At 38.2% G+C, this 23,345-nt stretch overlaps 3 protein-coding genes across 5 annotated transcripts; 1 reads left to right on the top strand and 2 right to left on the bottom strand.

Moving 5' to 3' along the window:
- Positions 1-678: 678 nt before the first annotated feature.
- On the bottom strand, positions 679-8,842 carry LOC124631496 (2-oxoglutarate dehydrogenase, mitochondrial-like). Its single transcript, XM_047165919.1, has 20 exons — positions 8,732-8,842; positions 8,225-8,309; positions 7,936-8,036; positions 7,598-7,739; positions 7,259-7,337; positions 6,802-6,978; positions 5,838-5,986; positions 5,676-5,761; positions 5,408-5,587; positions 4,916-5,096; positions 4,200-4,418; positions 3,762-3,955; positions 3,507-3,635; positions 3,214-3,335; positions 2,775-2,887; positions 2,196-2,383; positions 1,987-2,083; positions 1,507-1,699; positions 1,080-1,376; positions 679-853 (listed from the first exon to the last, which is right to left on the bottom strand). The coding sequence occupies exons 1-20, from the start codon at positions 8,840-8,842 to the stop codon at positions 748-750; spliced, it is 2,949 nt and encodes a 982-aa protein (XP_047021875.1). The 3' UTR covers positions 679-747.
- A 1,772-nt stretch (positions 8,843-10,614) lies between these two features.
- Positions 10,615-13,440, top strand: LOC124631545. The gene is made up of 4 exons (XM_047165994.1): positions 10,615-10,951; positions 11,070-11,225; positions 11,937-12,083; positions 12,820-13,440. Exons 1-4 carry the CDS (start codon positions 10,892-10,894, stop codon positions 12,985-12,987), a joined length of 531 nt encoding a protein of 176 aa, XP_047021950.1. The 5' UTR covers positions 10,615-10,891; the 3' UTR covers positions 12,988-13,440.
- On the bottom strand, positions 13,320-23,152 carry LOC124631544 (sugar transporter SWEET1). Of its 3 annotated transcripts, none has more exons than XM_047165991.1 (5): positions 22,988-23,152; positions 18,433-18,613; positions 17,417-17,696; positions 15,761-15,880; positions 13,320-14,965 (listed from the first exon to the last, which is right to left on the bottom strand). In XM_047165991.1, exons 2-5 carry the CDS (start codon positions 18,603-18,605, stop codon positions 14,852-14,854), a joined length of 687 nt encoding a protein of 228 aa, XP_047021947.1. In that variant the 5' UTR covers positions 18,606-18,613; positions 22,988-23,152; the 3' UTR covers positions 13,320-14,851. The 3 variants fall into 3 exon arrangements, with proteins under 3 accessions (XP_047021947.1, XP_047021948.1, XP_047021946.1); XM_047165992.1 differs by lacking the exon at positions 22,988-23,152 and adding an exon at positions 20,111-20,222; XM_047165990.1 differs by lacking the exon at positions 22,988-23,152 and adding an exon at positions 19,983-20,055.
- Positions 23,153-23,345: the final 193 nt, after the last annotated feature.

Genomic DNA, 23,345 nt, shown 5'->3' with positions numbered 1-23,345 from the left:
CTCATTGACGCTCGAGTCACTCCCGGTTTAGCACTCTTGCCTCCCCTACTATATAGAAACTATATTTTCGAACCGTTTGGGGTTGAAACCCTCGGATCGTGGGGTCCGAATGCCCACATTCTATTTAAAGATCTCTCTAGGTGGCTGGTTGACGCTTCTCGTGACCAGAAGGCTGGCTATTACCTCGGACAAAGAATCAGCATGGCGATCCAACGTGGTAATGCTGCCAGCCTCTTGGGCACGCTCCCAGTTGACAACGATGGGGACGAATTTTTTGACGCTTTTTAGTTTTTTGTTTTACTAGGATAGTTTTTGATTTTTATTGTAAATATGTGTTGTAAATATCTATGTAAATAAACAGTTACTACTTTTTGATATATTAAATAAAAAAAAAAGAAAAGTTGCATTGGTACTTGCCTGACCTGGGATCGAACCCGCGCCCCCATACTTGAAAGGTTGGTCCTTTACCCACTAGGCCACCACGACTTATTAGTACATGAGAGTATATAATGCATAAAGCATGCGCGCGCATGCTCGCGTATGCTCTGTTGATGATCCGCCCGCGGATTCAAGAAAATGCTCTTCGACGCGCTTCCAGCGGTGTGCGCTGGGCCTAAAGTACATGGTGTGCACAGGCCATATTACATAGTGTTCCTTAGGTAAGAAAAAAGTCAGTGATATAAAACTATTTTTTTATTATTTTGTTTTCATTATTGGACATTTCACAAGTTTTTACTAATTTTACTTCTAGACGCAGCCTGCAATAATTCTATCCTTGAGTTCTTTCAACTCCTTCAAGTGAACCCATTTTATTCCTGTCGCCGAAGCCGAACTCGCTGGTCTTGAAATGCATCTGAGGGTAAACAAGTAAATGCATTAGTATTAAGTTGATGTTACTACCTAAGCCGTACCTAAACTTTTATTAGTCTTCCAAAACAGAAGGAGATTGTCCAATGTTTTGTTTTCTAGCGAGTTACATAAGTAGGTACTGTGAACGAGGGTCTCCAAGTTTTGTGCAATCCAATCTTAATCTATTTCTGAAATTTCGTCAAATTCTCCTTGCATAAGTAGGTACTAACTCAATTTTTTGTTGAAAGAGATTCTCCATGCGGACTTTGACGAAAGGCCAAGCGCCTTGATTCTTATGTTCCTCCTGACACCATGCTTTCTTCGCCTTTTCGTATTTGCAGAACTCTTTGAGGACCAGGTCGTAAGGAAACGGGTACACCTGTTCGACGCGACACAAGGCAATTTTGTCCTCTAGTTTCTTCTCTTTTCGAAGGTCATTAATTTTGATAGCTACGTTGCCGGTGCAGAAGATTAGCTTTTTAACACCTTCAGGCTTTTTGCTGGCTGGCCCCTCTTCCGGGATGACTCTGAAAGAATATAATGTTCAGAAAATTTAATTACCTATAAGTATTACTTGAATCGTTAATATTGGTGTATAAATTCTTCTTATTAAATAAATAACGAATGTGTAATGCCAAAGTATATTAGTAATGTCACCTTCTAAAGGAAGTCCCGGGAAGGAACTCGCTGAACTTGGACCTGTAGTAGGGGTGCTTCAGGCCGACTTTAGGCGTCATGATGATCAGCGGCTTGCGGAACGGCATCGCTATTTGCCGCCGGATCATGTGGAAGTAGTTGGCCGGAGTCGTCACGTTGCATACTATCCAGTTGCATGCACGCAGCTGTTTCACTGTCATTTAATGGTTATATTACGAAACGACTCGTGAGGAAGGTATTTAGTGATACACATCTAGCCCGATATTCGGCCAAGGCGGCTGTTTACGAAAGAGGTCAACCAGTAGTATTCCGGTTCGATTCCTGAGACTAGCGCATCCAAGCAAGCAGAAGCCAATTCTTCAGCTATATAACATTAATATGAGCATAGCGAACACAAAACGAACAATTTCAGAAGACAGCCGGAGAGATATAGTAGATCAGTAGGTAGTTGAGATGCATGCAAGCTAGCAGAATACTTACAGATCAAACCCTTATCGTCCAGGTCGGGTATGATGTCCTCATCATCATCGCACATTTGCAGGTATCTCTCAATGCGTCCCGACGAGTGCTCCGGACCCTGATCAATGAAAAAGGCGACTCATTCACACAAGAGATTACATTCACTTACTTTGATGATTTGGAGCAATAATCAAAGGCGAAGAAAGTTTGTATGTTGGATGATCACTCACAGCACCGTCGATGCCGTGTGGCAGTTGCACCACGATGCCTGACTGGCTGACCCACTTGCTCTCGCCGTTTGCGATGAAAGTGTCAAACATTGGCTGCGCTGTGTCCGCGAAGTCGCCGTACTGCGCCTCCCAAATGGACAGCACCTTCGGGCTCGAGTACGAGTAACCCATCTCGAAGCCCAAGATACCTGCCGATGGCAACAGCTTTAAATGTGGACATCCTTGATCACACGCACGGATAAAAGCTTAATTCACGTGTTAGTAGTTATCGTCGACATAGAGTTGTAGCTAGTTTATTTATTTGATATTCAACGAGAAGGTGCCTTGTCTCCTCCCGAGCTATTCCTCGAAGAAGGGACTTAGCTCCACTGTTGTAGAGTGGAGACATTTGACTGCAGTCGCGTTTGCGATTTCGGAAATACGGACACAATACGTAGTCAAGTCATCTCGTCATCTTCATCAGCCTTTTTATCGTCCCACTACTGCCACTACTGGGCACGCGCCTGAATGCTCAGTCGTTAACGATAAAGTCTACCATTCTTAAAGTAATCAAGAGCAAGATATAGATAATATTCTCACCGAACTCTGAGAGCGAGCTGTTGTGTAGCTCGTAGCGAGCCTGGTCGGGGTACAGGGTGTCCAGCACACGGTACGTGGCGCCGTCCACGCCCTGGTGGTGGTATACGTGATGCCTGACGGAACGACAATCGTTAAAGTCACATCAAGGAGCCTTAAACCACTAATATTATGAAGAGGTCAAGTTTGTGACTGAGTTATGACGTAGCGTAGTAGGGGTTATCCCAGGATCTACTTTGGAAATTCATATTTTTTAACCGTAGTTTATGTACACAGATGATGATATTCAATAGGTACATATTCATTATTTGAGTGTCGTACCAAAATATTTTTTATCCTGGTACAGAAGGTAAATTAGAAGTTAACCTTCCACTATTGCCATAAGGTTGAAAATCGATTGAAGAAAATTTATAGCTGTAGGTTGGTGCGCCGTCATCAGTACCTATGGGCCATGGTGCCTCGCTCGACGTCCTCGCCGGTGAAGCGGATGTGCACCTGGTCGCGCAGCAGCGAGCCGTACGCCAGCGCTTCGCCCATCGGCCAGTCCGCGATTCCCTCCTTCACCTACATATAAACAATACCATAGCGTTTGGAAAAATCTCAGTCATCATCCTCTTGCTTGGCATTAAAATGAGTTCGCATCATCGCGACTAGGTTATGCGGACGTCAAACAAAAAGATTCAATTGTGACCAATAATCCTTTGGTGACTCTTATTAAATTATGGCGATACATACCATTTTTTCTCGATTTTGTAAGATCCTAGTGACACCCTTGTGTATCTCAAAGGCCCACGGCTCAGGTGGCTGAGTGAAGTGGTTGGCAATAGTATTTATTGATGCCTGACTTATTCCAGTTTCTAATATCTGAAACAAGCACCATCTCTTAAAAATAGAACTAAGAAGACTTTAGAAAATAGAACATAAGGAACACAGGAACTAATACAGAGTACAAAGTTACATTCTCCAATCTATAAAATATATGCTACCTACCTTGTTAGGGTCGACTGCTTCAAAGAAGCCGGTCCAGGGAGTATCGATCCAGTCCGTGATGCTGAGCTTGGTGACCTTCTTGGCGAGCTCGAAGTGTTTGTTGAGCGTATCCGTATACTCCTTCTCCCAGCCCTTGATGTCGGCCTCGGTAGCCACACCCTCCGCTTTCAGTTTGTCCGCATACATCAAATCGACTGGAAACGCACTCATTATTATGAAACGTACTCATATATTATTATGATTTTTAGGTCTACGCAGTATGATGCTGTTGACTGGTTCTCTATTGTTGATGAAAAGACAACAGTTCCCCAGGAACCATTACTCGTACTACGTAATACCATAACTCCTACAACTTCATAAATTCCTTTCCATTTAGAAAGTTTCAAAAAGCTCAGTTATCCAAAAGATAGGGGTAAATAAAGTGTTTCGGTGACTGACCAGTTTTGAGCGACCTAATCTTCTTGTACATGAAGGGCTGTGTGAACATGGGCTCGTCCTCCTCGCTGTGTCCGTGGCGCCGGTAGCAGACCAGGTCCAGAACTACGTCCTTCTTGAACTTGCAGCGGAACTCGATGGCCACGCGCGCTACGTACGCGACTGCCTCGGCGTCATCGCCGTTCACGTGTAAGACCGGAGCATCGATCATCTTTGCTATATCTATGATGAGAAGGGCATTAACTACAGTCCTTGGCGTATACGCTTAACTGTGGCTATGCATACAGGAAGGATTCTACCACCTCGGCGTTGTAGTCTCCACCGCCGTGATGGAAAATCCTTCCCACTGGATTTTGGGATGGATTTTGTATTTGGAAAAGTCTGTTCATGTTCGTTCTAATTTTAAAACAAAATCGACAACTAACTTTTCCGTCTCATGCGAAGTCGGATATTACATACATATTCTGGATCAGTAAATTTTATTGTTTGTGTGTTGAATTTTGTGAGGATCTTATCTAGTATATTATAGTATAGTTAACAATCAGTAAGACAGCAACAGCCAAACAGACAACAAACAGACAAAGTTATGGAAGAGCGCCAAGAGCGGAGTCTCCTAACACAGGCGTCATTATGCTTAAAAAGAGGCTTCGATCATAAACTAATGTTATAAACATGTTGGTAGTGAAATAAACATTTTTGTATTTGTATTTTGTATCTACCTGAACAGTAGGGCGAGCTCCTAGAGAAACGTGGGTCGGTGGTGTATCCGATCTGGTTGTTGCAGATGATGTGGATGGCTCCGTGCGTGGTGAAGGCCGGCAGGTTGCTCAGAGAGAACGTCTCGTACACCACGCCCTGGCCGCACATGGCCGCATCTCCGTGCATCACAATAGCCATCACCTGGTCAATCATATCTTACAATCATATGATGAGGAGGAAAACTTATCTGAAGCCCAACACATTAGAGCTATATCTACCATGATGGAACTGGCGGAATACTACAACTATTATAAACGCATAAGTTTTATGTATAGATGGATGTATTATGTATGGGTGTTTCTGTCTCTGGCAAAAACTATTGGATGGATTTTATGAAACTTAATCTCTTGTATAGCTTCCTCTTCCCGAGTAACATACATAGTCTATATCCCGGTACGGTAAGAAGTTCTCACGGAAGCCGGGTGAAGCAGCGGGAAAAGAGCTTATAATACCTTGTCGCCATTATTATCGCCTCTCCAGAACTGTTCGGCGCGAGCCTTCCCGCACACGACCGGCGAGACCACCTCCAAGTGAGAGGGGTTCGCGCTCATCGAAACCTTGATGTACTTGTTCGTACGGCGAATGAACCGGTGGATGAAAGTGCCCAAATGGTATTTCACGTCACCAGAAACCTAAATAAAAAAATATGTACGTAAAATTAAAAATGTTAAAGGATTCGTAACCATTCTGGAATTTTATAAGTGAATAAAAAATACTCACACTTTCTACCGGTTCCATAGGCTTGAATTGCGCAAAAATATCAAGCAACTGTTTTCGGCATACATTCACCAACATGTTTAGTCGACCTGTTTCAATATAAACAGTGTGTTAAGTACAGAAGTCGAAAGGAGTTTAAATGGCCCTTCCTTTATAAAGAGTCACCTCTATGCTGCATGGCCATGGTGATGGACTCCACACCAAGCTTGGTGCTGGTGTCCACGATCTCTTCCAGCATCACGATCATGCTCTCACCGCCTTCCAAACCAAACCTCTTCTCCGCCGGCCATTTGACGGCGAAGTATTTTTCCAGGCTACAGTAAGAAGGAGCTCTTAAGACGTGAATTTGGAATAATAACATCAAACTAGGAATTGAGAACCCTGAGTAGGTATAGTTTGGATTCACATATTGCATTAAAAAAAACAAAGTAGGTATTTAAGTCTAGGTAGCAAAAAACAAAGTAGGTAATTGTATGTGTATAAATATACTAAAAAAGCTACATTCGAATCGAAAAATACTAGACCTAAGGATACTGTGTGCTCGTTCTGCGTGAATCGGATTGTCAATAATCAACAAAATGTAGGGTAGCTGTTTGTAACCAAAATATCAAGACGTCCAACACCTTAGTCTAGTTCCGAAAGACGGGATTAAATAATATTATGTAACATGTATAAACATGTATAAATAACCGTGATAAAATCCGTAAAAATGGGCGCGGGTTCGATCCCAGGTCAGGCAAATACCAATGCAACTTTTCTAAGTTTGTATGTACTTTCTAAGTATATCTTAGACACCATTGACTGTGTTTCGGATGGCACATTAAACTGTAGGTCCCGGCTGTCATTGAACATCCTTGGCAGTAGTCAGAAGCCAGTAAGTCTGACACCAGTCTAACCAAGGGGTATCGGGTTGCCCGGGTAACTGGGTTGAGGAGGTCAGATAGGCAGTCGCTTCTTGTAAAGCACTGGTACTCAGCTGAATCCGGTTAGACAGGAAGCCGACCCCAACATGATTGGGAAAAAGGCTCGGAGGATGATGATGATGAAAATCCGTAAAAATATAATCCGTTTTATTTAAATGTAATATTCGCGTAAGGGTCAGAAAGTAATAATAGGGTTTAACACTCACAAGACAGCCTTAGTGAGCCGCCTCATGATGTCTCTCTTCTCCTTGTTGTTCATGTCGAAGGCACCCGGCACCTCCATCTTCTCGCGGAGGAACGTGACGGCATCAATGTCGTACATGTGCATGTACTCTATGCCAATCGACCCGCAGTACACCATCTCCATGCGCCGGATTATCTCTCTAAGTAAGCGAAATAGGACTTTTATTATTTGGAAAATGCCTAAACTAACGGGTGTATCATAAATTGCAAGTAGGTTAGCCTAATTACGGTTGAAACGGTGAAGGGTTGAAACAAATTGAATATCTCGTGAAGAGTGGTGATAGGTGCGGATTATTTGTTTTTCTTGTAGAATTAATGTTGGCTGACGCATCGATTTCCAGCCTCCATGCATATGTCTCAACCCCTCAATAACAAGTAGGTACATCTAGCTAGGTAGTAGGTTCGAGATGACACCTTTACCTGAGTGTTAGCGATGTCTCCTTGCCGCCAATAAACGTTCTATCAGGTAGTTCAAACTTCATGTCCAAGTGTTCGTCGGCTAAGGAATTAAGAGTCATCTTAGTACGGATATTGAAAAACCAAACTAAAAAATCACAAATCAAAAACACTTTGTAGGTAATAGGGAGCTAACTATTTATGAACTATATGCGAACTACTTATGACATGACAATTTACTGGGGTTGGCAATGTTTTTGTTTTTTTGTTGGCACTGTAATTTGTTATTCATTTTTCAACACCCTTTTTATACTGATGTATTAATTACTAGGTAATTAAGTATGTGCCGAAGCCGATCCTTACTTAACATTGAGGTCAACTCCCGGGCTACCACAACAGACTCTATCCCTTTGGAGTCCAGAGGCAAATTCTTCGATGACGCGATGAGCCTGGCTGGCAATGTCAGGCCGAGAGGGTCAGTCTTCGCGAGCAGGTGACCACGAGACTGTGGAAACAAACTTGGTGAAGGCTTTACCTTATACTGGCTGGGTTAGACATATCTTAATTATAAACTACCTATTAGGATTGAAAGAAGCTAAGGAAAAACGTTTATTTTCAATTTTGTGTTTTGGAAGTCACTTCTGTCTTCTATAGTTTACTTTTATTTCTTGCTTTTCAGTCTGATAAAAATAATAGTTCACCTGATAACTTCGAATTAAGCTGGCGACTGCCAAATTCAGTTTGATTCTATCTTGAACGTCGTCCTCTGAACTTTTCCCTCCTTCCTTTTTTTGGTCAGGATCTGTAAATATCAATAAAATGTGGAATAAGGTACAAGGGTCTTATTGTTGAGCAAAGCGTACAAAAAGTTCAGAAACCCCTTGTTAAATAATAGAAGTTCTATTATAGGTACGTACCTATAGGAATATATTTCTAATGATGGAAGGGCAAACAGAAACAGTTGATAACGCGATTTACGTGGGTACTTACGGACTGTTGTAGGACTGAAGTCATCCTGCATTTCTTCAATCTTTAACGCAGGACCGCAGACGCTATCATAGAATCCATCCCATTTCTGTAAAAAAGTATTCATGTTAACGAATGTGTAGCTACCTAAGTGTTAAAGAGAAAGATCTCGCACAGAAACTCATATCATCATTTTGGAAAAGGGATGATCGAGTCCATGTCGCAGAAATGACAATGCTGAGATGGGTATTTGGTGTGAATGAATCTGAAATCTGGAGATCTAAGGGGGAGGCCTTTGTTCAGTAGTGGACGTCCTATGGCTGAGATGATGATGATGATGATGAATCTGAAATAATATAGTAAATCGGGAGGAGGGCTGAAACACATACCACAAATAGTGTGTTATGTATGAATTTATGTAGGTAGAAAGACCGCAGAATGATAGCTGGTTCGCCTGAGATATATGACACTAATAAGAAAGAGTATGTGTATGCATATTCAAATATTTGTGTAACAGTTAAGTATGCGTACCGAATCAATGGCTCCTGATCCTCTGGACTTTGACCACTCCAAGTATTGCGCTTCAAGAAAATTCGCGTTAGCGCCGCACAGAAACGACTCCGCGTTTGAAGACAGGCACATCTTCAACTAGCGAGAACAAATAAACCTCTATGTTATAAGCTTAACGGTATAGGTATTCAAACCAATAAAAACAAAATATAAGGAGAGAACGAAACTGTAGGTCTATATGAAGATAACTTACCGCTGGACCGCATACATATTTATACTTTTGGGAAGTTCTCAATATAGATTTCGCTAAAGACATTGTTAACTGAAATAAAAAAGGTTTTTTGTAAATAATTATGAGCCTCAGTAATTAAGCATGAAGAGGTCAACGTATGAAATAAGCGAGTGGACACGAAACTTAGTCGCCGCCACTTTCATACTTGGATCTGCTAGAATTTCCAGGCACTGGTGGCGGTGACGATGGCAGACGGCCCATTTGTCACGGACTTTCAAAGCAATATTCATTTCGTTGGGAAGATGATAGCTATTTTAGGCTAGCGTATTTCATCATTTTCCTCATCTGTTCTGGGGCCCGATTCTCCTAAGTTAATAATGTCAAAATCGAATAGAAATTGAATCGCAATAGCAGTTTTAACCATATCGGGCATTCTGCTACTAATAAGACCAATCGTATTCCAACGACATTCGATTGGTTTGCGATTGGTCTGCTATTTTGGTGATTTTGGTCTATACGGTAATTTGCTCTACAATCATATTGCAATCAATTGAATCTCAGTCGAACGTGAATCGTATGACGCTTAAGTAAAATTAGGAGAATCGGGCCCCTGTACTTATCTAATCGTTCGAACTGGTATTGGTGAATTCTATAGGCTCGAACCAAGGATACAGCGCCATCCTGGATCATCCCATCGCTCCAACGTAAATATACGAGTAGCTAGGTACTTGCGCAACATAAAGTTGAAATCCCTCTGAGAGATAAAATCTTTCAGTCGTTCTATATAGGAGCACTAAGACATTTAAGGGAATCCTCATTATGACTACGATTATGAAAAAATGGTAATCACCTACCTTCTTTTAACAGTTTCAATATTTTTAATAACACTTGAATTTTTTAAGGTTCATTAATCTAATACTTAATAAAAATAAATTAACAAAAAAAATATTTTTTTCCAGAAACTGTTACACTGTCATTTGTAGAATGAGATAAAATTCTGACTTCGAAGCTGTTGGCCAAATGTTTACAGATTTAATTACGGCCAGTATTTAGTGCCTAATTCAGTCTCAAAAAGGTTTGAAATGTTTTGGTGTAGGTAATTGCTTGTAAGATTATGTTTATCTGTTACCCTTTGAGCCCCTTCTTCTCAAATGCAATTACATGGGTATGTTTGAATTTCTACGTTATCTATTATTACAAGAAGCTTGCACCTGCAAAGTGGTTTGCATCAAGTCCTGAGTCCCGAACCCAGTAGGTATATAATATGTATATCTAACACAGATCTCTAAATAGAGACTAGACTCGTGTTTACGCAGGATCGGTACCTACGATTGTTTATTCTAGAACATTCACATATAGGAGTATACCTACATGATCTAAATAGCCCAATCCACCTTTTTATCAGTCAGCGTCTAGATGCCCAAATATTCTAAAAATAACTATAATCGAGAAGATAGGTCTCATCTATCCATATTCTATGTAGAGGGTTTATATACTCGACGGTTGGGTTAGGTTAGTGCATGTGCACATTAACTAAGCCGTAACCAGTTGTTAAATCGCCGATTTGTTTGACCATTGGACTGTAATTTTATTGTTGGTTATGGCACAGATTACTATAATGGTTACGTTTTGGTTGGGTATCGTTCGTTTTAGTAGAAAACATTTACCTACATAAATGGTGCAACTCATCCTAACGAGAGGAAACCAGTCAGACAGAATTAAACTCCAACCGAACATAATCAATTTCCATTTATGATATGGACCATTCACTTAAACGATTTTGATTTCAAAAGATAATACTGATCCATGTTGTTACGGTAGCAATAAGCACGTATCTGATCGATAATAACATCAAATATTTAGTCAAAATTTTACCTCAATAATGATGTAAGTACTTAGCTTTTAAAAACAGTCCTTTTGTAATCGTAGGTGATCAAACATTCAACGCCATGAAAAACATTTTTTTTCTAAACTTTTCCTTAATTTTGATATATTTCTATGATGTTGAAGTAAGTACCTAATTTTTTTTAATCAAGGCACCATTGCAGGCAAGTGTAGATAAAGAAACTTGTACTTGTCCAATCAGCTTGCAAGTCTGCTCTTTCCCTAATTCTTTTTATTTTCCAGTGTATGACTGTTATCCCCGAGAGGGCGAATATAATATACACGAACCCCAAATACCTGGAGAACACGACGATCACCGTGCGCCGCTATAGCAGGAAGTCTCCCTACTATATCAACCTTGTTGGCTTCACTAAACATGAATGGAATAACAATATAACGGTCAGTTTTCGATTTCCCATCAGGCTACAAGAGTGAGGGAATAGGGAGTGCACGTGTGTCTACACCAATGCTTGTGCACTGTATGTTCTGAGCAGATGGCTGATCTGCTCATAAGAGAACTGCCACCGTGGCCGATAATCGGCTAGGACGCCATTATTATCTCTCAGTCTAGTTATCGGTACTACCTATCTGTCGACCTGGGCCACCCGTTACTCCTAGGTAGGACTGGTTGTCAGGCTTTCTGGATTCTTTCTATGCCAGAAGAAAGATCTTTAAATGACGGCCGGGTTACAACAAGCGTAGGTCCTTTCCGAAACACGGAGGAACTTTACATGGCAAGATAGTCACCTGTCCACGCGACCGCGCCAAGCATTTTTAACTCTTGTGTTGTAAAATAAAATAGTACGAAATTGTTAAACATATGTAGCTTCCAAGTTAAGTCCATCCATCACGGCCCTTGGGTTGTCCGTCTTCGAACGTCCAAATCATTCCATCTCTGCCTACTTCTTGCCTCTCGTCCAATTTGCCTACTTAAGAACCTGTTCTAAATTGGCATTGATTGGAATAGTGAGTGCACCTGTGTCTGTGCAAATGCTTGTGCACTATAATATGTCCTGCGCAATTGGCTATGCACTATAATTTCCTTACATGAGGACAGCCACCGTAGCAGATAATCGGCTATCATACCTAAAATTACGTGGTGTCTTCCAGGTGGACGTAGTTCTCAAGCAGTTCTTGCATAACGAGTACCGACGTTCATTTATTGAGATGCATTACAAATTATGCGATTTCATAAACAAGGAGCCTTTTGTAGGGGGCGCTGCAAAAAATGCCGGCCTACGGTGCCCTATGCCAGCCGTAAGTATACTCATCCATCATCATCCTCCGAGCCTTTTCCCAATCATGTTGGGGTCGGCTTCCAGTCTAACCGGATTCAGCCGCGTACTAGTGCTTTACAAGAAGCGACTGCCTATCTGACCTCCTCAACTCAGTTACCCGGGCAACCCGATACCCGTTGGTTAGACTGGTGTCAGACTTATTGGCTTCTGACTACCCGTAACGACTGCCAAGGATGTTGAATGACAGCCGGGACCTACAGTTTAACGTGCCATCCGAAACACAGTCAATGGTGTCTAAGATATACTTAGAAAGTACATACAAACTTAGAAAAGTTGCATTGGTGGTTTTACTTGAGAGGTTGGTCCTTTACCCACTAGGCCACCATGACTTCCGTAAGTACCTTTACTAGCCCTATATTAAAAATCTATTTATTCTAAAGACTCTCTCACAGACTTTCGATTTAAATAATAACAGGTATTTTAAGAAAACTGACATTTATGCCTGTATGTATGTGGGAGCAACCTGCTTGGGAACGCGAAAGATCCACCAAAACCATCAGTTACGCGTCACCTAACGGGTTCGGGATCTTTTAACGATTTTTTATGTTAAAATAAAAAATACTGGGGTCCAAACAAGGCGTTTATAAGAGGGCTATGGCACCTCCGCTAGTCATTTTGTTCTCCATGTGATATCCCTAATCGACATGTTTAATAATTTAACACATACTTACTCACTTTGTAACATGTTTGTGCAGGGACATCAAGCTATGGTGAACATGACGGCTCCTACAGAAAACTTTCCGAATGTGTTTCCCTTCGAGAGAGGCAGCGTGGACATCGACGTTTCCGTCACAGGCACGAAGGAGTTGGTCATGCAGTTGTCCATTAAATTAACCTTCATACAGAAGAAAATAGCAATATAAAATGCATTTTTATGAAAAATACTGATCGTTTTGAAGCACAATGCTATCAATCAAGCACTTAGGTACCTACAGACCCACTGAGTGATCTGTATTGTTAAAGATTAACAGGTATTCAGATCAGCACAACAGTATCCAGATTTACAATCACCCATTAATGTTTTTTTTCTTTCTATATAACTGAAATAGTTAAAGTTTGTTTTTAACACTCTTTTATTTTTCTTGTTAATGTTTTAAAATAGCAAGATCAGACCAAATCCAGAAGCGCTTACAGACTGCTCGGCGGCTTTATTCATGTTTACAATTCACTTTTAAACATTTATTAAAACTTCCAGTTATAATAAAAAGTTTATTTCATTTCATTTTACAATCTCACAGGTTTGATATCACAACATGAGGATTATATTAAAAATACGGCAACACTGATAACTGATATACGTATTGTCACAAAGAAAATTTGTTACATATAAATATTTACAGCAAACGAGGTAAATGGTATTGGTCAAGAAGCTTACAAATATGGAGTTAATATAACAAGGACTTCAAGAACCAAGTGTGTAATTAATGGATGTGATTTTTGGTGTTGTAAAAGGGATATATATCCTCCTATTTAAAAATTGCAGTGAATGTTTCTGAGTTTTATCAAAGCGACTTTTAGTTTCAAGCGCAACGTCCAGTATACCTCTAAGCTTCTTGACATAAGTCCGTGAGACCAAGTGAATATAGATATTACTAATTCTACAAAATGTGACTCAGAAAATTAATACTTGATTGATATTGAGCATTTACAATATGAATAAAAAGACGTTACACACTTTAACCTTAGATTAAAAACAACTGAATTATATCAACTTGATTTTAGTGTACTTTTTACAGCTTATCCGTCATTTTACTTCGGATAATTGTGGCATTAATTTATAGGTACTTTTAAATCCGATTCGAACACCAGTAAAACCGAGTTTAAACCACAGTTTGATGTGGATCGGTTTTAAACGTTGCCTTGTTCAGTATAAGGTCCCAACTTCGTTGAGGTTCGCTCCTAGTCTAACCAGGCGCTCAGTGCTTACAACACAACAGGCTATGTTGATATCTAAACCTAAATTATTCCGTATCATTAAAAGACATGGTATAAGCCATATATGCATATTGTTTACCATTCACTGTGAATGGAAACTGGGTGGTTAGTGGTGATCTTTCCATGGCTACCATTGAAAACTTAGATAAACCATAACAATGGTACAAATCAGAATGATTTATGATTTAGATATCAATATAGTATTATAAGTTTGATCAAAACACGCTATGATTATACAATATCACACTTTGTACATATATTAAGGTTTATAAAATAGATAGGTATCATAGATAGGTTACTGGTTACTATGATTACTTTAACACGCCGGGATTTCATTATGATTTTTCTATAACTATCCCACAAAACGGAATGTCATTTACAAATAAATCTAACATGATCTGAAAACGGATTTTTTAAAAGGAAGTTTAAAGAGAAATTCGAAATAGATTTTTTTTTTAATCATTTCAATGAATAACAGTAAGTATAAAAATCTATCAAACGCGTAAAATAACGGAAGAAAATATCATAGGCTTTCACAGAAGCCATATAAAAACTTTTTACCCATACAATTCATCCAGATTTTTCGCTAATTACAATACAAGTCTAATTTATCTCACCTATTGTCTGCTATTTATTAAAAATGCAATTTATACGTCATGTATAAAATATAAATATTTAATATATATTAAAAATTAATTGAGCTACGGCGCAGTCTCTCTCAAGAAAGGTAAGAAAAATGAGACTACCTACTTCCTACCGAGGCAACATTGTGTTTTGTCCTACCTATTTGATTTAGTCGGCTTTCTTAGCTTTGGGCTTCCTTTCCTTGCCCTTCGGTTTCGAAGGATAGATCACGAAGAGAGCCAGTTGCGATCCGCACAGAACTACTGCTACAAGATTTTGTACCTGAAAATTTTAAAAATATTATTATTAGATAGGAATTAAGAGGCATTACATATTTGAATGGGGCTAATGTTTAAATTTTATCCCTAGCAAGCAAATCAATAGATAGATAAAATATTGGGATACGGCCGTTTTATATTATCCATCAGATGCACGTAAACTAACGAGCTTAAATTCTTTATTTGCTATTTACTGTTATCTATTGAATCATCGATATTTATAATAGGTATGTACGTGTACATATGTATCATTCCGACCTACTTCACAATCTTCAAAAATAACGATTGCCTAATACTAGCGATTAATTCAAAAATCTCAATGGCTTATCACGATTTCTTGAAAGATACGCCGACATTGTTTCTGATAATTTTACACGATAATTACATAGACGAGTATCAAAGTTGACTATTGTTACTACATAGCAGGGAATGTTTTATTTCGTATAGCACTGCACGAGACATTCAATCGATTAATTTTAGAGCAGATTGATTCACTTTTGATAGTTAACGAGTTGTTTATATGCACTTAATGTAATACACAAATTATTTTTATATACTCCTACTCGCCTTTAATATAACGACAAGATCCAATAATATTAACCACATTTTTAATGAGAATTCGAATTTAAGATTCATGTGTCATATTAACACATTTAGTTAATCGATAGGATTTTTGTCTTTTATCTGATATGCATTGAGCTAAAGAGTAGGGTTACCCAGATTGCTTTAAATTATAAAGATAATAATACTTTTAAAGAAGTTCTCAGCCTGGTGTAAGGTTAAACTAAAGTATACTTACAACAAGGAACTTATTCCTGAGTATGATGCCGTACAGCAGCCACATGAAGGTCACGACGGATCCTGACAGGATGATGGGGAACGGCATTCCCTCAGTGCTCTTGTTCTTGATTATTTCTTTCTGCAATTAGTAATGTTGTTTGAAAAATCTTTGATTAAATATGTGCTTAGTACTTATAAGAAGACTATTATAATGCAGTTAAAGTACAATGATATAAACTTTTCCCAAATGTTTAAGCAGAAAAGTAAGAACGTGTGTAAGGAATTTTAAAGGGCGGCTGAGAATCTACTATCGGATTTTTTTTATTATTGATCCGCATCCGGTTAGACTGGAAGCCGACCCCAACATAGTTGGGAAAAGGCTCGAGAGATGATGATGCAAACATTTTTATCCTAGCAATTGCGACATATTTTTTTCGCCAGCGCTGTTTCATCAAAGGTTTAAGTAAATATAATGCTAAAGATAATGCTAATCACATTAGCAAGCGATAGATACTGTTTTTATTACGAACAGTGTATCAGTGTTCAGCACAAATGTGACTCCATTAATTTATTGGGGTCGCGAGGGCGTTGACCTACAGTAGTTGTCAAACATTAGCCCGTATCAATTTTATGATCATGAATGTTTCACAGTGAATTTCAGAACAGGACTTGGAGTACTCAGGGGGATAAATCTGTATATAATTGATGATCTTCATCAAATTAGGACGAAAATATAGAGACGTTTATCGACGAGCCAATTAGGAAGAGGCCTAACATTAGATCATTCCATAATCAGATAATAACTTCGAGTACTACCAGATAAACTTATCGCCAGTCACAGCGATAAAATATGTGCTGATAATGGTATATGGAGTTGAAGTTTTATTAACACGTTAGGTTGCGTTTAACTTATTTTAGTTAAGGGAAGAAGACTGTATGGCACCGCTAATCAAATATTCTTAATGTATTGCATTCCATCACCAAACAGTATTACAAATTATACAAGCTGTTGATTTGCATCCGTGCCATAGTCAAGAACGTAATTATGCTAATGATTCTCGACCCAAATCAATAAGAAAATTGGTACGTATTTTTTTTTTTTCGGAATTCCGTCAACGTCATCTAGCCGTATTTGAACTTGACGCGTGTGTTACTGGCCTTAAAACCGTGCTGCGCCCTCACACAAACGCAAACACAAAGCATACGCAACGATTATTCATAATTTTCATTCATAAAATTGGATTACTTCTGAAATACTACGACATTACAATAACAAAAAAAGCAGTACATATTAGCTATTTCCCGTCCACTGTAATTCCAATCGATTATTTACGTATTTTATGACCTCCTCTTGAAGTATGGCACAAATGCAAATCAACACCTTGTATAGAGATGGACATAGTCGGGACACCTTTTCACACACGGTCGGTTAGCCCCATGGTAAGTTATTTATTAACTTGTGTTATGGGTGCTAACACAACTGATAAACTACATATAGCTACATATATACATATTTATATAAATAGATATCATAACACCCAGACCACAGCCAACAAGCATGCTCATCACACAAATGTCGACCGAACCGGGAATCGAACCCGGGACCTCAGGTTCGGCGGTCCGGCATGATGACCATTGCGCCATCGAGGTCGTCAAAGAAAAAATATCAACTCACCAGTCCAAACAGCGGTGAAGCGATCAAATAGAACATGAAAGCGGTGATGATAGTTCCAAATCTGTTCTCAACCAGCTTCGGGTCCTCCATTTGAGCATAACCAATAAGAGCGGCAGAGAATGCTCCCGAGAGGCCGATCTGTGCCCAAACCTTCATCTTCTCATGTGTGTAGTTGAAGTATATCATAGTGTAGATAATGTTAAGGGCCAAACCGACCAAGTTTACTTGGATCATCTTATCGTCGCGGAGAATGTAGCCGAATTTCAAGTTGAGAACGCTCCTGAAGAATGAGAAAAACGAAATATGAGGTCTACAGTCGGATTATACTTAAGTCTTAAAACACCAATCCGCATTGTATAAACAGTCGCTTGTGGTCTGCATTGGGAAATTAAACAAGGCCGATAATTAAACGTTTTTAAATGTCATTTTCTGAACTACAAAATCCAAATCAAATTGGGATAAGGGCAGGAGGATGGAAGAAAACAGAAGTGACTTCGCGTTCAGTTTTGATCAGGTCTGGCCCTTTTTACGGTATGCCATCCTTGAATCTTAGAAAACTGTTGAGACAGCCAATTGTCTTATACGTGTAGAGACGTGTTATAGTTATTTGACTGTATCAGAAATCAAGATCATAATAATGACAGTTTTCAGATAAGAAAAACTGGATTTTGGCGATATGACAATGACTAGCAATTTAAAAACTGATGAAACGTGTTAAGATTATTGCTATTATCTTGTTAGACTGTTTCTGTGACTCGCAACTGTGGGAAATACCTTCCGTTTATGAATATTAGACGTCGATATGACTGGCAAAATGAGAGTGTACTTAAGCAAGACACAACAAGATATTCTCATAGCTCTTCATCTTAAAATAAGGCTCTAGAAATGAAGGGGTTTCATTTAGATAAAGTCTGATTCTTCCATAATCACCTGCTATTTCCGAAATACATGTCTTCCTCTTCCACACTTTTCTATTTTACAGCACACAAGTAACTTAGGTAAAACGCAATACTTACATAATAATACCACCAAGGAAGGGCATGATGCCGATACCCCTGGTGCCTCCCTGCTTGTAGATGTCCCAGCAGATGAAGGAGCCGGAGAACATCTGGCCCACGGTGACAATAGCGGCGGTGTTACCCACCACCTCCTTGTAAGGCTGCAGCACATCGGCTAGTACGTCCAACATGATTGCTTCTGAAAGGAATAAAGTTTACGTGAAGAATTTTGGCACAACTTGGGACAATTTAGATACCTTGAACGGTAATTGGTCTAAAAGTCCTGATACATTGGGAAAGACAAACTAATAATAAAGGTTATATCTGTTGCCCAAAAGGTATAGCCTATGCATGACCGTTTAACATAACTCGCTTATTCGAACATTATCCAAGTATTCGAACGTAAATTGTCAATACTTTTCTATTTTTGCTGTTAGCCTCATTTGAGAACATTTGCATAATTTTATTGCAGTTGCTTATCAAATAGTTTTTGTTGTTCTTTATTTGCTCTAATTCAATTCTAATGACCTCGAGCGAATCGCAATACATAACGCGTAACTTTGATTCTACAATTCTAGACTACAATTGAAACATGACAGTAGGAATAATAAGAGTATCATTATTTATAGAACGAATGAGCTCTTAGACATGTTCCCCTGTATGCAAGGGGTCGAGGTCCAAAACTATTTATAATGTTATTTACTACTCTGTTGACATGTTCATACACTTCTTCATATCTTACGAGTTACGGAGTTACTATCCTATATATGGTCATATGGATAAATTAGTGTCATCATCCCAATTGGTTTTGAGAGAAACCCGCTTTTATTTAAGGAGGTTCTATTAAAGTCCCATCCTGGGTACCTACTTTAATATTTTCACTACTTAAGTATGTGTATTCAAAGTCCACGTTCTGTTCGAGTTAATTGTATCTTGAATGTTGTATACACAGACATAGCTTAAAAGTTTCCAACACAGGTTTAGCGCATACGTGGTCATTTCAGCGTATTTCTGCAAAGTCATTGAGCTCATCACGCTGACGTCACAGTATCTATTCTCTGTTGCAAAATGTTTCGTCAGCCCGTATTTAATTATCAGTACCTATTCAAATTTTTTCTCTGGGATTACGTGGCTATTACACAATTCACACTTATATGACGATATCGATTCATAGATACGGGCAAAGATGAGTGCTAAAAGATATATTTTTAAATCTGTTAGATTGTAACGAAGATAGTCCATACAATCTGCAGATTGAAGATTTGCATCACCCACAGACATATCAACGTTTCATTCATCAGCAGTGGCAAAGTAATATCTGTATAAACATAGAAGATAAGTAGTCGCCAGTCTAGGTTCACACTATGTAGGTACTTAATTATTAGGTCCCCTCTTGGCTCTTCCCCATCTTAGGTCAGGGTCACCGCAGGTCAACACCACTCTTTCGTTTTCTCATAATAAAACGTTAATTAATCCAACAGGTTTCAAGTTTCGAGAATAATGAATCTTAATTAATGTAATAGTGAAAAACACGTTGATAACTTTTAAGCAGAACAATACTCATCTACCGCTGAACACAAGCTTATCCATAGATTAATCTTAACCAACGCAGCTTGCTCAAATATACGAGTATCCAAAATAATCCGAGATCTTTGGAGGCTTAATATTCATCAGCAAGTATTTTCGGACGATGTACTTGATCAGTGCCGGTCGGTGTCATGAACTCTGTCCCCCAAAAATGTCAGTGGTCCTAATGTGTTCTCCGCAAACAAGCTCAATAACAAACAATCACAGCTCACTAGTTACTATATTGTAATAAATTGCTTGTAAATTGGCCGAGCGTCATGCGCACACCCACCGGTAGTTGTGACGTCATGCACTATCGCAGTCAATTGTTTCATTAGTGCAGGACACCGTTAAGTGAAGGCAATTCAAAGGCGGTCACAACAACTACTGGAGACGCTATTAAACGTAACATTAGCTGTCCGCTTGTTTACAGAGTCTAATTGAAATTTCGTAGGAACTACCTGATTTCCGTCTTTGCGTGTTTTGGGCAGAAAAATAGCCATTGTGATTGATGAGCAGTTTCTAACGCCGAATTAGTAAGGCCCAAAATGATTAACTAAATATGGAACTTTGTCCTCTGTAACCTTCTTTTTGGCGCAGTCGGATAATAGGTAGCTAGTACGAGATTGCTCATTAAAACCTGCCGACATATTAGTTTTGTAGATCACTCATTACAATAAGTAGAAATATATGGCAAGGTCACGATAATATTGTCCGATTCTTGTTTCTCGTTACATACTTAAGTAAAACATTATTAGAAAAACAATTGTAATTTAGTGGACAAAGGTTGTTTATAGAGCTCAAACGTGTTTGAAGGTTGTATCTAGTAACGTGTTATTTGCTCAATTATAATAATGAACGCGCACTTCTCATAGTATGGATGAGACGGTATGAGCAGCACACACCGTCCGTCATTCTAACTTGATGGATTGTATTTGTATAATGTAGGTAAACCTATATCGTTAAGTTTTCGACGAGCGATGAGTATAGGTAGGTACCACGGGTATAGTTAGCATTGACGCTTTGTCGTATCCAATGGGTACCGAACATAACTTGCTCGATTTATCAGATTTTAAGATTCTTTATGATCTCAGACCTTAAGCTTTAGCTTAAAGTTTGTTTATCGCGCTTATCTCAGACACTAGGTCCGATTACTAAAAGTAATCCGCGGGAACCATCTAGTCATAAAATAACGGATATAATGAAAGATCATAATGTAACTGTAACTAATGAAATGCCTGTGGCTCTTAACTGCCACGAAACTCATTAACATTGTCCACTGTGAATAAACAAAAGACTTTAATCTCTACTTATATTGTAACCTTTGTTTCATATCACATGATTATGCCAAACTACTGATTAGAAGCATTCGAGAGAGTATGAGGAATATGTCTGTGTGCTATGTACTGAGAGTTTTCAAGTTTCGTAATTGAGAAAAATAGCTTCCGCCTGAAATTTTGGTCCGGGTCCAAGGGACAACCTACAATTTCCCACACCAGGATAGATAGTCTACATGTATAAACAAGTTACTAATAAAAGGCATTATTTTTCTTGATTCAAATAGCAGGATATTAGGTTCACAATAATTTGACATTATTTATGGTTGACATAAAGTAAATTAACTATTGTAAAGAATAGAATTAAAGTACTTTATTTTTAGTAAGTCTTTCTAACAAGGTCAATATGGCTGAGTAACAGTGAACAATATGCAAACTTTTTTCAAGGTCAAATCAAGGTAAACCTAGTTTACCAGAGTAGAAATTCTTACTTTTAATATAACTAGCTAATTAAGTAACAGCTAATGTAGGTGTGTATCATGTTTATTTGTTCAAATTTCGACTTTTATTTAAATTATACAATTTTAACCAAATTAAAGTAGAAAGAATAAAAATAGATTGTTTCTTTTGCACAATTCTTTTAGATAGGTATTTGTGGTATGTATTTTCAATTTACTTCGTATATTAAATGTTTTATTTCTTAATTGCCTATCTATGTTATCATTTTGGGTAAGTAACCCAAACGAAACCCAAACAAATAGGTGACATTCTATTTGTTCTTTTCCTTGAATAATCTAACAAACACATACCTTTCTTATTGGAATCTGATTAAAGTGAATTGCTTCTATTTATACATTTTAGGTTACAGGGTACCTACTTTTTATTCAGGTCTGCACAGTAGTTCCCATGGGAGGCATGTGGACACACTGGTAGGAGCTCTTTACAGATTTCTCCCAGTGACATAATTGTTACAAAGATATATCACAGGCAGTCCAGACTGTTTATTACATGAATAAACTTGAATGATAACAACACCACTTATCTAATCTAATATGATTCTCCATTAGCTATTGACATAACTTCTAACAAATTTTCTCTGTTTATTCACTTATTAACTTTTTAATTGGCTTATCAATTTAACCATTTTGAATCCTACCTTCAAATGATCCATAACTTGAAATCAGCAGTTGCTTAATTTTATTAATGAATTATTTTAATAATATTCATTTCAATCTTAACAATAACTTTTTCCATAAGAATAATAATGTTATTAGTTCATAAATGAATCAAGTTTTTTTTTATATTTAGCCCAATTAATAATTCAATAGAGGCAGGAAAAAGCAAAACCTAATAAACCTGTAAATGATAACCATTTTGATTTATTCATAAGAAGAAATAATAATAACTTTTATGAATAAGTAATTCTAACATTAAGTTATTTCAATATTATTTATCCATGAAGTAAAAAGCTATGGGTGATGTTTATCTTAGACTTGTTACTTATAAGATCTATTTAATTATATCATCACCTAAATCATAATTATAAATCATGATTATCACAATGTTTTTTGCAAAATTTAGTTCAGATAATCAGGTCTCTGCAAAGAGTATGCAGAGATCTCAGGACTTAGAAAATATGTTGGTATTACACATTTTACAAGATATTTACAAAAAGTTTCATCATCAGATGATAATTCTAACCTATAAAAATAAAGTTATGACAAACTTACCGGTAAAAGTACAAGGTAAATGAATTAAATGTCGGTTATTCCTGTAAGATTATGGTTATTGTAAAACTATAACACAGTACAACCACACACGAGAAATGCAATTTTAAACTGAATGAAAATTATGGTGGAGTGGAAAGGGGGGACTGCTAACTGTCAACAGCACAGACTGTCAGACGTCAAACGTGTTCCAATGGAGGATTGACGCGATTTTTGACAGATTTGACATTGACAGTCATAAACATTCAAAGAGATAGAGCGCTCGTAGAATTTTATTTTAAATACAAAAAATGCAAAAACGGTGTTAATCATTACAGTAAATTATTCTATTTATTTATTCATGAAAATAATTTAACCCTGA

Source organism: Helicoverpa zea, chromosome 6 (genome assembly GCF_022581195.2).
Source record: "Helicoverpa zea isolate HzStark_Cry1AcR chromosome 6, ilHelZeax1.1, whole genome shotgun sequence".
In the NCBI taxonomy this organism is placed as follows: domain Eukaryota; kingdom Metazoa; phylum Arthropoda; class Insecta; order Lepidoptera; family Noctuidae; genus Helicoverpa; species Helicoverpa zea.
This window is presented reverse-complemented; position numbering and strand designations above follow the sequence as displayed.

What these genes read in the sequence shown, in the direction of transcription:
- LOC124631496 (XM_047165919.1), bottom strand. Translation starts at nt 8,842, where the DNA reads ATGTGCCTGTCTTCAAACGCGGAGTCGTTTCTGTGCGGCGCTAACGCG. An exon ending in GCTTAATTCGAAGTTATCAG is followed by an intron (nt 7,740 to 7,935) that starts GTGAACTATTAT and finishes TTGTTTCCACAG; the next exon opens with TCTCGTGGTCACCTGCTCGC. An exon ending in GGACGATAAGGGTTTGATCT is followed by an intron (nt 1,700 to 1,986) that starts GTAAGTATTCTG and finishes ATTAAATGACAG; the next exon opens with TGAAACAGCTGCGTGCATGC.
- LOC124631545 (XM_047165994.1), top strand. Translation starts at nt 10,892, where the DNA reads ATGAAAAACATTTTTTTTCTAAACTTTTCCTTAATTTTGATATATTTC. An exon ending in AATGGAATAACAATATAACG is followed by an intron (nt 11,226 to 11,936) that starts GTCAGTTTTCGA and finishes GGTGTCTTCCAG; the next exon opens with GTGGACGTAGTTCTCAAGCA. An exon ending in TACGGTGCCCTATGCCAGCC is followed by an intron (nt 12,084 to 12,819) that starts GTAAGTATACTC and finishes ATGTTTGTGCAG; the next exon opens with GGACATCAAGCTATGGTGAA.
- LOC124631544 (XM_047165990.1), bottom strand. Translation starts at nt 20,004, where the DNA reads ATGGATAAGCTTGTGTTCAGCG. An exon ending in TTCCTTGGTGGTATTATTAT is followed by an intron (nt 17,697 to 18,432) that starts GTAAGTATTGCG and finishes CTCATTCTTCAG; the next exon opens with GAGCGTTCTCAACTTGAAAT. An exon ending in CTTCACCGCTGTTTGGACTG is followed by an intron (nt 15,881 to 17,416) that starts GTGAGTTGATAT and finishes TACTAATTGCAG; the next exon opens with AAAGAAATAATCAAGAACAA.